At 44.5% G+C, this 12,483-nt stretch overlaps 1 protein-coding gene across 3 annotated transcripts in view; it reads left to right on the top strand.

Annotated features, from left to right (window-relative positions):
• The window catches only part of LOC129831988 (membrane-associated phosphatidylinositol transfer protein 3-like), a 142,548-nt gene that overhangs the window by 22,887 nt on the left and 107,178 nt on the right, over window positions 1–12,483 (top strand). For all 3 annotated transcript variants that reach the window (XM_055895679.1, XM_055895678.1, XM_055895682.1), the window contains exon 2: window positions 3,213–3,308. In XM_055895679.1, the coding sequence (XP_055751654.1) occupies window positions 3,213–3,308 (96 nt within the window). The remainder of the gene's footprint in view (window positions 1–3,212; window positions 3,309–12,483) is intronic.

Raw genomic sequence — 12,483 nt, 5'->3', positions numbered from 1 at the left:
CAACTGTTCAGGTGGTATACAGGAGATAGCCCTATTTGGTAAAAGACTAAGTCCATATTATGGCAAGAACAGCTCAAATAAGCAAAGAGAAACTACAGTCCATCATTACTTTAAGACATGAAGGTCAGTCAATCTGAAAATTTTTCTTAATGTGCAGTCGCAAAAAACATAAAGTGCTGTGATGAAACTGGCACTCATGAGGACCGTCACAGGAAAGGAAGACCCAGAGTTACCTCTGCTGCAGAGGATAAGTTCATTAGAGTTACAAGCCTGAGAAATCGGCAATTAAGTACACCTCAGATTACAGCCCAAATAAATGCTTCACCGAGTTCAAGTAACAGACGCATCTCAACATCAACTGTTCAGAAGAGACTGCGTGAATCAGGCCTTCATGGTCAAATTGCTGAAAAGAAACCACTACTAAAGGACATCAATAAGAAGAAGAGACTTGCTTGGGCCAAGAATTACAAGCAATGGACATTAGACTGGTGGAAATCTGTCCCTTGGCCTGATGAGTACAAATTTGCGATTTTTGGTTCCAATTGCCGTGTGTTTGTGAGACGCAGAGTAGGTGAACAGATTATCTCCGCATGTGTGGTTCCCACCGTGAAATATGGAGGAGAAGGTGTAATTGTATGTGGGTGGTTTACTGGTAACACTGTCAGTGAGTTATTTAGAATTCAAGGCACACTTAACCACCATTTCTACCACAGCATTCTGCAGCGGACTATCATTTGTTTTTCAACAGGACATTGACGCAAAACACACCTCCATGCTGTGTAAGGGCTATTTGACCAAGAAGGAGAGGGATGGAGTGCTGCATCAGATGACCTGGCCTCCACAATCACCCGACCACAACCCAATTGAGATGGTTTGGGATGAGTTGGACCGCTGAGTGAAGGAAAAGCAGCCAACAAGTGCTCAGCATATGCGGGAACTCCTTCAAGACTTTTGGAAAAGCATTCCAGGTGAAGCTGGTTGAGAGAATGCCAAGATTGTGCAAAGCTGTCATCAAGGCAAAGGGTGGCTACTTTGAAGAATCTAAAATCTAAAATATATTTTTGATTTGTTTAACACTTAACACTTTTATTACATGATTCCATATGTGTTATTTCATAGTTTTGATGTCTTCACTATTGTTCTACAATGTAGAAAATAGTCAAAATAAAGAAAAACCCTTGAATGAGAAGGTGTGTCCAAACGCTTGATTGTGTAAATGAGGTATTGAATGTATAGAGTAATTAGATTGAAAGGAAATCACTCAGAATACATTACAGAATAGTGTAAATATGTCAGGTGTTTGGTTAATGCCCCTATTTGCAGTCATTATCAATTAGTCATTAGGGCATAGTTAGTATTTACATTTTCATCATCAGAGTGTCCCAAATGGCATCCTATTCTCTATATTGTGCACTACTTTTGACCAGGGACCATATGGCGTGTCTCCATACACTCGGCTGTAAACAAATGTAGTCCAATGAAATGAACCATGGTGAACCCCTGAAAACCCATTTTCAGTAAGTAGTAGCTGTGACAAGCTCCAAACCCAACAATGCAGTAATTAATGTAGGACTAAAACTAACATAAGGTAGACCAAAAACACACAAGAAATAAAAATAAGAAATAAGAAGAACACGAGAAAGTAAGTAAGCATACTATATATATGGTCAGTCAGTTCTAGTAGCCTATTTACAATGTGCAGTGATACTTGAGTTATAGAGGTAGATACTGTATGTATAGAGGTAAGGTGACTAGGCATTAGGATATATGGAAAACAGAGTAGCAGCAGCATATATGAGGATTGTATGTGAGCGGGTATGTGTAGAGTCAGTATAAATGTATGAGCATATTATGTGTGTGTGAGTCATTGATGAAGTGGGTGTTTGTGCGTGTGTGTTGGAGTATCAGTGTGAGTGTGTAGGGTCCTGTGAGTATGCATAGAGACAGTGCAAAAAGTAAATTCAAGGGTCCTGTCGTGAAAGGTGCTGGCCTAGCCCAGGCTGTGGTTGAGCATAGACTAACCTACCTACCCCCCCCCCCCCCCCCCCCCATTTTATGACTGTAATAGAGAACTCCAACGGTTGAGACACCCATCCCTCAATGAGATATTAACAGTGAAAACATTTGACCTGATGGAGTCCTGTAAGAAATGAAAAGCTCATTAATTCCTGTGTGGCGATGAGGAGAAGCGGGCCGTAGGAGAGAGAGAGACGGAGAGAGTGAAAACAGTGAGGGCAGAGAAGGTGCCATGGTAATGGAAGCCATGAACTCAGCGTTTCAACATCCAGTATGGTACTCTGCAAATGTCCTCTGGAAGTAGATAATATAGGGAGGGATGAGGGGATGAAAAGAGCTGAGATCAAACATAAGCAGCCTGGTGTTGTTGTGTTGTGGAGTAAAGGCTCTTAGATTCTCAGACACTGGCTCTCTGTGTGTAGGGACGGGAAAGCTCACATAACTCAATTAGGTGACATTTTTCTCTCCCATTGCAGTTCTCTGGAAGTTAGCGCAATGGAACGATTTACTTTGTCACTTTCACTTGTCATTGATCTTGTTTGAATTCAATAGTACTTAAAGGAAGAATCGTTGGTTGTCTGAAAGTCATTTCTAATGAACATTATTGACTTTATCTGGCATTACTTTATTAACACTGATCTTAGAAGAACAGAGCTTGAGGGATCTCTCTAAATACTCCCTCTTTCTAGTCCTGAAGAAGGGGAATTTGAGGAACTCACTGGCATTCATACTTTTCACATGATATCTGTGTAATACTGAAGATTGATTCAATATCTCAGGTATTGGGTGTTGTTGAGTGTTGTTGAGGGACAGTAGCCTACCTAGATATGGAGCCACCCTCTCCATTGTTTTATGGTTCATAGAGAATATGAGCTGGCTAACCTCTGAACTCAATTGGTTTGCTTCAGAGCCTTCAATTCCACCTTCAATTCCACCTTCAATTCCTCAAAATAGGGTTCTGGTTTGCTTGATTTGTGCTCTGTAACACTGGAGGCCAATGGAGTCTCTCTGCCCAAGGCCCTACAAGCTAGTGCAATTGTTCTGCTGCCGTTTATAGACAGACAATGCACTTGAAGCTGAAAGGAAAAACCTATAGATTCACATAATTAATTTGTTCTTGAATAATGACATGATGCCGTACATAGACGTTTCTCCCGACACAGAAATGTATCTGTTTTTCTCTTTCTACCCCTCAGCTGCTTCCCGCCAGCACAGTGCCTCCCACTGGCGGATGCAGGACATTGCACAGGAGTCTGTTGACAGCTCAGATGAGGAGTTTTTCGATGCCAGAGGTTAGTTTCATTTTTTCATTTGATAACACCCGGAGAGCTTAGTTCAACTCTCTCTCTTTCCTGTATTTCTTCCTCTCTCATCTTCACCTTATCTCTCTTCCTTTGTGAGCACCCTGAAAAGTGCCTTATCCTATCACATGGGTCAGGTTGGGCTTACATGCCTGCCAGGCTGATATGTTCTCAGGCTTCCTCACAGGTCTTTTGAACAGTGAAAGGGGAAATCATTTGAACTGTAATGCTAGAATCACACATCACCTGGGAATTTGCATGCAGCTTGGGATGTGGTCAGGGGAGCTATTTAACGTGGGTCAATGATTTCTGTTTTGATTGATTGGAGAGAAGTCTATCTCCAGGCTAAGAGAGAGGCTGATTGCTAATGCTAAACCCCCGGTGGGAAGATAGAGGCGAAGGAAGGTGTCTCAGTTGTATAACAGTAATGGTTGCTGATCACTGTTGAGTGGATTCCCTACAGGAACACCGTAGTAACAGGTGTGTTGTTGATCTTAACACCAGGCTTTCACACAGTAGGCGCATGGTGAAAATCGTAGGTGGTCTGGAACTATTGTTCCTGTCTGGAATGGAGAGCATCTGTTGCATGTTGCTTGTATGCTCTGTCCTGGCAGCTTTGTCCAACCAAATGTCTTTGTCCTTGTTAACTAATTTCCCTCTAGATCAATACATCTCCAGTCCTTAGTTGTACCTATGTAGTGCACTATATAGGGAATATGGCATCATTTGGAACACCTCCATGGAACCTGAGGAAGATAAATCCTGTCCTGGATGCAACCCAAGACCCTCTATATACCTCTTGTGGAAACGCTAGGGACAAATGTAATCAGTGCTTATGCCGGTTTATCATTTCTAAGCACAGAGGATATTTCTCCCGGTGAGGTCATCCTGACAGTCTCCATCTGCTGTGTCTGTAGTCTAAGAATAGCCCTGTGATTAAGCAGATAATCATCATTAGAGGTGGTAGTTAAAGTGTAAAATATGATAAGCGCTTAGGAAGGGAGAGGCTTTACAGGAAGGGAAATCCGCATGGAGCATAACACACACACACACACACACACACACACACACACACACACACACACACACACACACACACACACACACACACACACACACACACACACACACACACACACACACACACACACACACACACACACACACACACACACACACACACACACACACACACACACATACGGAACACCACGTCATCACATCAGTAGCATGGGCCTTTGACCGTATTTTAATATAACAGCCAGGGAAATGCGTCATCATGCATGCCTTGTTTATGATCAATCATGTATATGGTTGTATCTGTCGTTTAGGAATAGTGGTAGCATTATTCAGCAGGTTTCAGCAGGTTTGTTCCTGTAAAGGATTCTATGTTCCCAGGGAGTATAGATAAGCTGTCACGCCCACTGGGGTAACTGAAAATGTTAATTACGCAGATTCTTTGCTTCAAGCGCTTTTCTTTTAGAGAGATGGATAAGGCAGATTACGTCAAACCAATTCTACAGTATCTTAACACATTGCATCCAAATGTATTATTAACTTGCCTAGTTAAAGGTAAACCCCCCCCCAAAAAACGTCACATTTCTGTCATCTTGTGTAACACAATGACCAAAATAGCAGCACATTATTCAGATAAACACCTCAGATTTATCTAGCCTCAACACAGTTCCACTTCTCCTGGTGTACACTGCACAGCTTGCCTCAGTGACAGACAACAGATGCAGACAGTTTCGAAGTAACAAAAGTTTATTACAAAAACAGGGGGGCAGGCAAACGACAGGTCAAGGACAGGCAGAGGTCGGTAGTCCAGAGCAGAGTCCGAAAGGTACAGAACGGCAGGCAGGCTCAGGGTTAGGGCAGGCAGAATGGTCAAAAACCTGTAAAGCTGGAGACAGACAAGAGCCCGTCACCATCTTGGAGGGCGGTCCAAGTGATTAGCCAAGCAAGGGAAGTTTGCAACGTAAGCCCCTCAGCCCTCGTTTTTAGTCAAGTTTGCGAGTGTACAATTATGTTCACTTCGGGACCTGAAACTCCGCATAATTCAATTTGCGACGATTGTACATCCGCTAAGAAAAGTCAGCATAAAATTAAAACATCAATGTCAATATGGAGTCTGTCACGGCCGTCAAAGGAAGAAGTGGACCAAGATGCAGCGTGGTAGGCGTACATTTTTCCTTTATTTAAAATGACGCCAACAAAACAATAAACCATTGTCACGCCCTGGCCTTAGTATTCTTTGTTTTCTTTATTATTTTAGTTAGGTCAGGGTGTGACGTGAAGTTTGTGTGTTTTGTCTAGTTTAGGGTGTGTGTATTGTTTAGGGGGTGTTGTATAGTGTATGGGGTTGTGTTCAGGAGCGAGTTCTAGGAAAGTCTATGGTTGCCTGGGTTTGGTTCTCAATCAGAGACAGATGTCATTAATTGTCTCTGATTGGGAGCCATATTTAAGGCAGCCATAGGCTTTAGGTGATTGTGGGAGATTGTCTATGTTGAACGTAAGTAGCTTGTGTGTGCACTTTCGTTTGTAGCTTCACGGTTGTTTGTTGTTTTTCTATAGTTTGTATAAGTGTTTCGTTTCGTGTTCATCTTCAAAATAAAGAGAAGATGTATTTTGCACACGCTGCGCCTTGGTCCACTCTCTCTAAAGAAGACAATCGTGACAACCATATACAAAACGAACGTGAAGCTTAAGGGCTATGTGCCACTAACAAAAGTCAACTACCCACAACGAAAGGAGGAAAAAAGGGCTACCTAAGTATGGTTCCCAATCAGAGACAACGATAGACAGCTGTCCCTGATTGAGAACCATACCCGGCCAAAACATAGAAACACAAAATCATAGAAAACAAAACATAGAATGCCCACCCCAAATCACACCTTGACCAAACCAAATAGAGATATAAAAAGGCTCTCTAAGGTCAGGTCGTGACAGAGTCAACATACAAGCGTAAGTAAAAACGAATGTAAATTAAGTTAGAAATTGTGCTACTAAAGCACGACGGCACAAACAGGTCTCGTAAAAGTAATGATGTTTTTGTTTGGTTAGCTTTTGGAAGTTGTAGAAATAAAATGTTTTCCTTCTTCAGAAGTTCCAGCTAGGCAGGCTAACGTTATTTAGCTATTTAATTTGCTAACTATCATACAGTATGCTTATATTAATAATTATATATTTTATTTATGTAGACATGCAATCATAATTGACTATAGCGTATATACAAAGCACCCACAAGCTACTGGTGGCTGAAAACGTAATCATCGCGGGATGAACGAGTGACAAATTTCTGGGCAAGGGTGGTCCATTTAAAAATCATTCCTTCCTCCCTTGCCCTGCAAGTGTATATTCATGAGTCGTCATGATACGTCATCAGGAGTGTCTGCTCACAGTTTTTAAAAATCACTTTGGCACTAATTTCAGAACCTTGATGTCATTTTTCACAACTCTAGACACAAAACTCACAACCGATGATCAAAATGCACATTTTTCAGAACTCTAACACTTTTTCCAATTGCTTGGATACAATACACATAAAGCTAAGATCATTTGTTCATTGAACTAAAATCACCTGTTCAAAATGACACAACTTAACATCAAAGTATTACCATTTCAAAATGCAATTCACACATCACATGAGATGACTGTCTATTCATTTCATTACAATAATCTAACTATCAATTGATACAACTGCTCAAAATGATAAGTAACTGTTGCATTACTTTTAATGCATAGTTTTATGGAAACTGATGAACAATATTCCATGTTTAGATCATGAAAGTTTTAGGATAACGAGATCCATTGACACCAATTACTGTGGAACATTAACCAATTGGATTACATTATCTATGGATTTACTATTTCATCATCATTCTTTATCAGACATAGTTTCTATGGTCCCATGTACCACTTTTCCAGACCATGTTTTCAGATTTGACATTACGGTACACTCACCGGTCATTATATTAGGTACACCTATCTAGTACTGGATAGGACCATCTTTTGCCTCCACAACAGCCTTAATTATTCACGGTGTTGTACGTTAAGAGATGCCCTTCTGCACACCATTTGTGGCCTTTCTGTTAGCTTGAATGAGTCTGGACATTCTCCTCTGACCTCTCTCATTAACAAGGTGTTTTTGCCCACAGAACTGCTGAATGTGTTTTGTTTATCGCACCATTCTCTGTAAACTCTAGAGACCGTAGTGCGTAAAAATCCCAGGAGGGCAGCTGTTTCTGAGATGCTGGAACCACCATGTGTGGCATCAACAATCATACCACGGTCAAAGTTGCTTAGATTACCCCGTTCTGATGTTTGGTCACGCAACAACTAAAGCTCTCTACTCTATATACCCTATATATTGAGTTACAGGCAGCCACATGATTCTCTGTTCGAAGGAGCAGGCTATTTGTGTTAACACGCAGGTGTACCTAATACAGTGGCCGGTGAGTGTGTGTATGCAGGCCCTTATAATTGCTTTTCCAATACTGCCAGCTTGTTACTGATGATTGATTTCACATTGTTGTACATAGTGAGTACATAGTGAAATGAGTGGTATCCACCTACAACAACATAGCGATAACATGGAGCCGGCAGGTGATCCAGTTACAAGAGAGGTCAAGCAGTGGGAGGAGGAAGACGAGGAAGACGTGGTGGTCAAAGGAATAGCAGGGGATAAGCACCCCTTCTGAGAGGTGGTCGTGGGCCTCGTTTGAGAGGTGTGGGGGAACGTGGTAGAGGACAAGGCCACGGACCAAGACAGCGGCAGCAACAGCAAAGAGTGTCCAATGAAATCCGAGCAGTAGTTGTAGACCATGTCGTAAATCATGGCATGACAATGACTGAGGCAGCTCCAATGATTCAACCAAACCTCAGAAGATCAACAGTAGCCTCAATCATCCAAGTACCTGGACAATGTGTGGTGGTGGGACACATACCTCGTATTGGATTAAATAATGCAGCTCTCCTTGTAACCTTCCTTGATGAGCTAAATCAGGTCTGTGGAGCGGATGGTGTGACCTATATCATTGTGTGGGATAATGTCAGATTCCACCATGCTCAAATGGTGCAAGCAAGGTTTCAGGCCCATCCACAATTTACCACCCTGTACTTACTCTCCTTTCCTTAAACCGATTGAGGATTTTTTCTCCACATGGAGATGGAAGGTATATGATAGGCGCCCTCACAAACAAGCCACCCTTCTCCAGCCATGGATGACGCATGCAATGACCTCACTGCAGACCAGTGTCAGGCCTGGATTCGCCCGAAGATTCTTCCCAAGATGTTTGGCTAATGAAAACATCCATTGTGATGTAGATGATAATCTGTGGCCAAATTGACAAGATAGGGTTGATGGGAATATAGAAGTACAGTAATCAATCCTTTGTTTTGGTTTTTACAGTAAGTTTTACATTGGGTATCCAAGATGGCGTAGCAGTGTAGACGTCTTTGTCCTGTCGTGTCCCGTGTCCCTTGTATATATCTTTTTACATCTTTTTCTTCGCATATCTTTTAAAAATACTTTCTTAAACCTCAACTTCTAAATACTCTCCTGCACCCCGCCTCATCCAATGTGGCGTGGATCTGCTTTTTTCTAAAGTATTTATATTTACTTCTGATCTGGAATCCATCTACTGAAGATAGCCAGCTAACTGCCTACCAGCTATCAGTTAGCAAACCATTGCTAGCGGTCATCAGCTAACCTTTAGCTCGAAAGCTCTCGCTAGTTCGAACAACGTGACTAAAACCAGAGCATAACGGACCTATTTCTCTCCATATCCCCGGATTCCTACCGCAAACTCTGAACATTTTCATCTGGATCTTCGCAACTAGCTAACCACAATCCCGGGTGACCACTCCTGGCTAGCGTTTCCATCCCGGAGCAAGCACCAATTAGCCTGAAGCTAGCCCGGCTAGGGCTCCTGTGCTACCACTGAAGCCCACTCCTGGGCTACAATATCCGGACCCCTTTACTGCCGGTACGGAGCACGGAACCCCGCCGATCCTCTACGACTGGAATACCGACATAATCTGCCCGTGGACTCCAACAGGCCCCTCAGGCGTGACGCCCGCTGAAGGCCCATTCTGCTAACCTACTAGGCCTGTTAGCTACCTAGAGCTACCTGGAACCCTACTAATTCCACGACTGGTCTATCGACGTCACCGCACGAAGAGGCAAAAACAGACTCTCCCCCCCATCGCGACGTCCCCCAAAGGCTAACTTGCCTGCCCCGGTCTGCTAACTGCTAGCTTATCTTGCAGCTAGCGCAGCCAGGAAGCTAGCACCAGTTAGCAAACACAATTCTACAATTCACAACCTCTCTTTCGCCATCGCTATCCGGCTTGGATTCTCTGTCGACACGACCACGTCTGGTCTGCAGACGTGCCCTCAACCGGTGCCCTCAACCGGCCTCCGTCTGAGCAGACCCCCTCCGTCTGAGCAGACCACCCCCCGGGCTACTAACTTTAAACGCGTGTTAGCTTAGTGGAGGCCTCACTGCTCCATCTACGGCTGCCCCCTGGACACTATGATCACTTGGCTACATAGCTGATGCCTGCTTGACTGTCCATTAATTCATGGTACTCCATTCTGTTTATTTGTGTTTTATCTGTCGGCTCTGTGCCTTAACTCAGGATCTGTGTGTAGTTAATCCGACCCTCTCTGCCCAGTCGTCGCCATTTTTACCTTCTGTTGCTGTGTTAGCTGACTAGCTGCTGTTATCTCACCTGTTGTTTTAGCTAGCTCTCCCAATCATGACCTGCAATCACTTTATGCCTTATTGTATGTCTCTCTCAAATATCAATATGCCTTGCATACTGTTGTTCAGGCTAGTTATCATTGTTTTGGTTTGCAATGGACCCCGTAGTTCCACTCTCCGTACCTCTGATACCTCCTTTGTCCCACCCCCCACACATGCGGTGACCTCACCCATTGAGACCAGCATGTCCAGAGATACAACCTCTCTTATCATCACCCAGTGCCTGGGCTTGCCTCCGCTGTACCCGTGCCCCACCATACCCTAGTCTGCACATTATGCCCAGAATCTATTCTACCACGCCCATAAATCTGCTCCTTTTATTCCTTGTCCCCAACGCTCTAGGCGACCAGTTTTGATAGCCTTTAGCCGCACCCTCATCCTACTACTCCTCTGTTCCTCGGGTGATGTGGAGGTAAACCCAGGCCCTGCATGTCCACAGTCACCCTCATTTGTTGACTTCTGTGATCGAAAAAGCCTTGGCCTCATGCATGTCAACATCAGAAGCCTCCTCCCTAAGTTTGCCTTACTCACCGCTTTAGCACACTCTGCCAACCCTGATGTCCTTGCCGTGTCTGAATCCTGGCTGAGGAAGGCCACCAAAAACTCTGAGATTTCCATACCCAACTATAACACTTTCCGTCAAGATAGAACTGCCAAAGGGGGAGGAGTTGCAATCTACTGCAGAGATAGCCTGCAAAGTTCTGTCATACTTTCGAAGTCTATGCCCAAACAGTTCGAACTTCTAATTTTAAATATTAATCACTCCGGAAATAAGTCTCTCACTGTTGCCGCCTGCTACCGACCCCCCTCAGCTTCCAGCTGTGCCCTGGACACCATCTGTGAATTGATCGCTCCCCATCTAGCTTCAGAGTTTGTTCTGTTTGGTGACCTAAACTGGGATATGCTTAACACCCCGGCAGTCCTACAATCTAAGCTTGATGCCCTCAATCTCACACAAATCATCAAGGAACCCACCAGGTACAACCCTAAATCCGTAAACATGGGCACCCTAATAGACATTATCCTGACCAACTTGCCCTCCAAATACACCTCTGCTGTCTTCAATCAAGATCTCAGCGATCACTGCCTCATTGCCTGTATCCGCCACGGGTCCACGGTCAAACGACCACCCCTCATCACTGTCAAACGCTCCCTAAAACACTTCTGCGAGCAGGCCTTTCTAATCGACCTTGCCCGGGTACCCTGGAAGGATATTGACCTCATCCCGTCAGTTGAGGATGCCTGGTCATTCTTTAAAAGTTACTTCCTCACCATATTAGACAAGCATGCTCCGTTCAAAAAATGCAGAACCAAGAACAGATATAGCCCTTGGTTCACTCCAGACCTGACTGCCCTCGACCAGCACAAAAACATCCTGTGGCGAACTGCAATAGCATCGAAGAGCCCCCGCGATATGCAACTGTTCAGGGAAGTCAGGAACCAATACACGCAGTCAGTCAGGAAAGCAAAGGCCAGCTTTTTCAAGCAGAAATTTGCATCCTGTAGCTCTAACTCCAAAAAGTTCTCGGATACTGTAAAGTCCCTGGAAAACAAGAGTACCTCCTCCCAGCTGCCCACTGCACTGAGGCTAGATAACACGGTCACCACTGATAAGTCCGTGATAATCGAAAACTTCAACAAACATTTCTCAATGGCTGGCCATGCCTTCCACCTGGCGACTCCAACCTTGGCCAACAGCCCCGCCCCCCCCCCCCCGCTGCTACTCGCCCAAGCCTCCCCAGCTTCTCCTTTACCCATATCCAGATAGCAGATGTTCTGAAAGAGCTGGAAAACCTGGACCCATACAAATCAGCTGGGCTTGACAATCTGGACCCCCTATTTCTGAAACTGTCCGCCGCCATTGTTGCACCCCCTATTACCAGCCTGTTCAACCTCTCCTTCGTATCATCTGAGATCCCCAAGGATTGGAAAGCTGCCGCGGTCATCCCCCTCTTCAAAGGGGGAGACACCCTGGACCCAAACTGTTACAGACCTATATCCATCCTGCCCTGCCTAGCTAAGGTCTTCAAAAGCCAAGTCAACAAACAGATCACTGACCATCTCGAATCCCACCGTACCTTCTCCGCTGTGCAATCCGGTTTCCGAGCCGGTCACGGGTGCACCTCAGCCACGCTCAAGGTACTAAACGATATCATAACCGCCATCGATAAAAGACATTACTGTGCAGCCGTCTTCATCGACCTGGCCAAGGCTTTCGACTGTCAATCACCATATTCTTATCGGCAGACTCAATAGCCTCGGTTTTTCTAATGACTGCCTTGCCTGGTTCACCAACTACTTTGCAGACAGAGTTCAGTGTGTCAAATCGGAGGGCATGTTGTCCGGTCCTCTGGCAGTCTCTATGGGGGTACCACAGGGTTCAATTCTCGGGCCGACTC

The sequence above is a fragment of the Salvelinus fontinalis genome, chromosome 33 (genome assembly GCF_029448725.1).
Source record: "Salvelinus fontinalis isolate EN_2023a chromosome 33, ASM2944872v1, whole genome shotgun sequence".
Classification (NCBI taxonomy): Eukaryota; Metazoa; Chordata; class Actinopteri; order Salmoniformes; family Salmonidae; genus Salvelinus; species Salvelinus fontinalis.
This window is presented reverse-complemented; position numbering and strand designations above follow the sequence as displayed.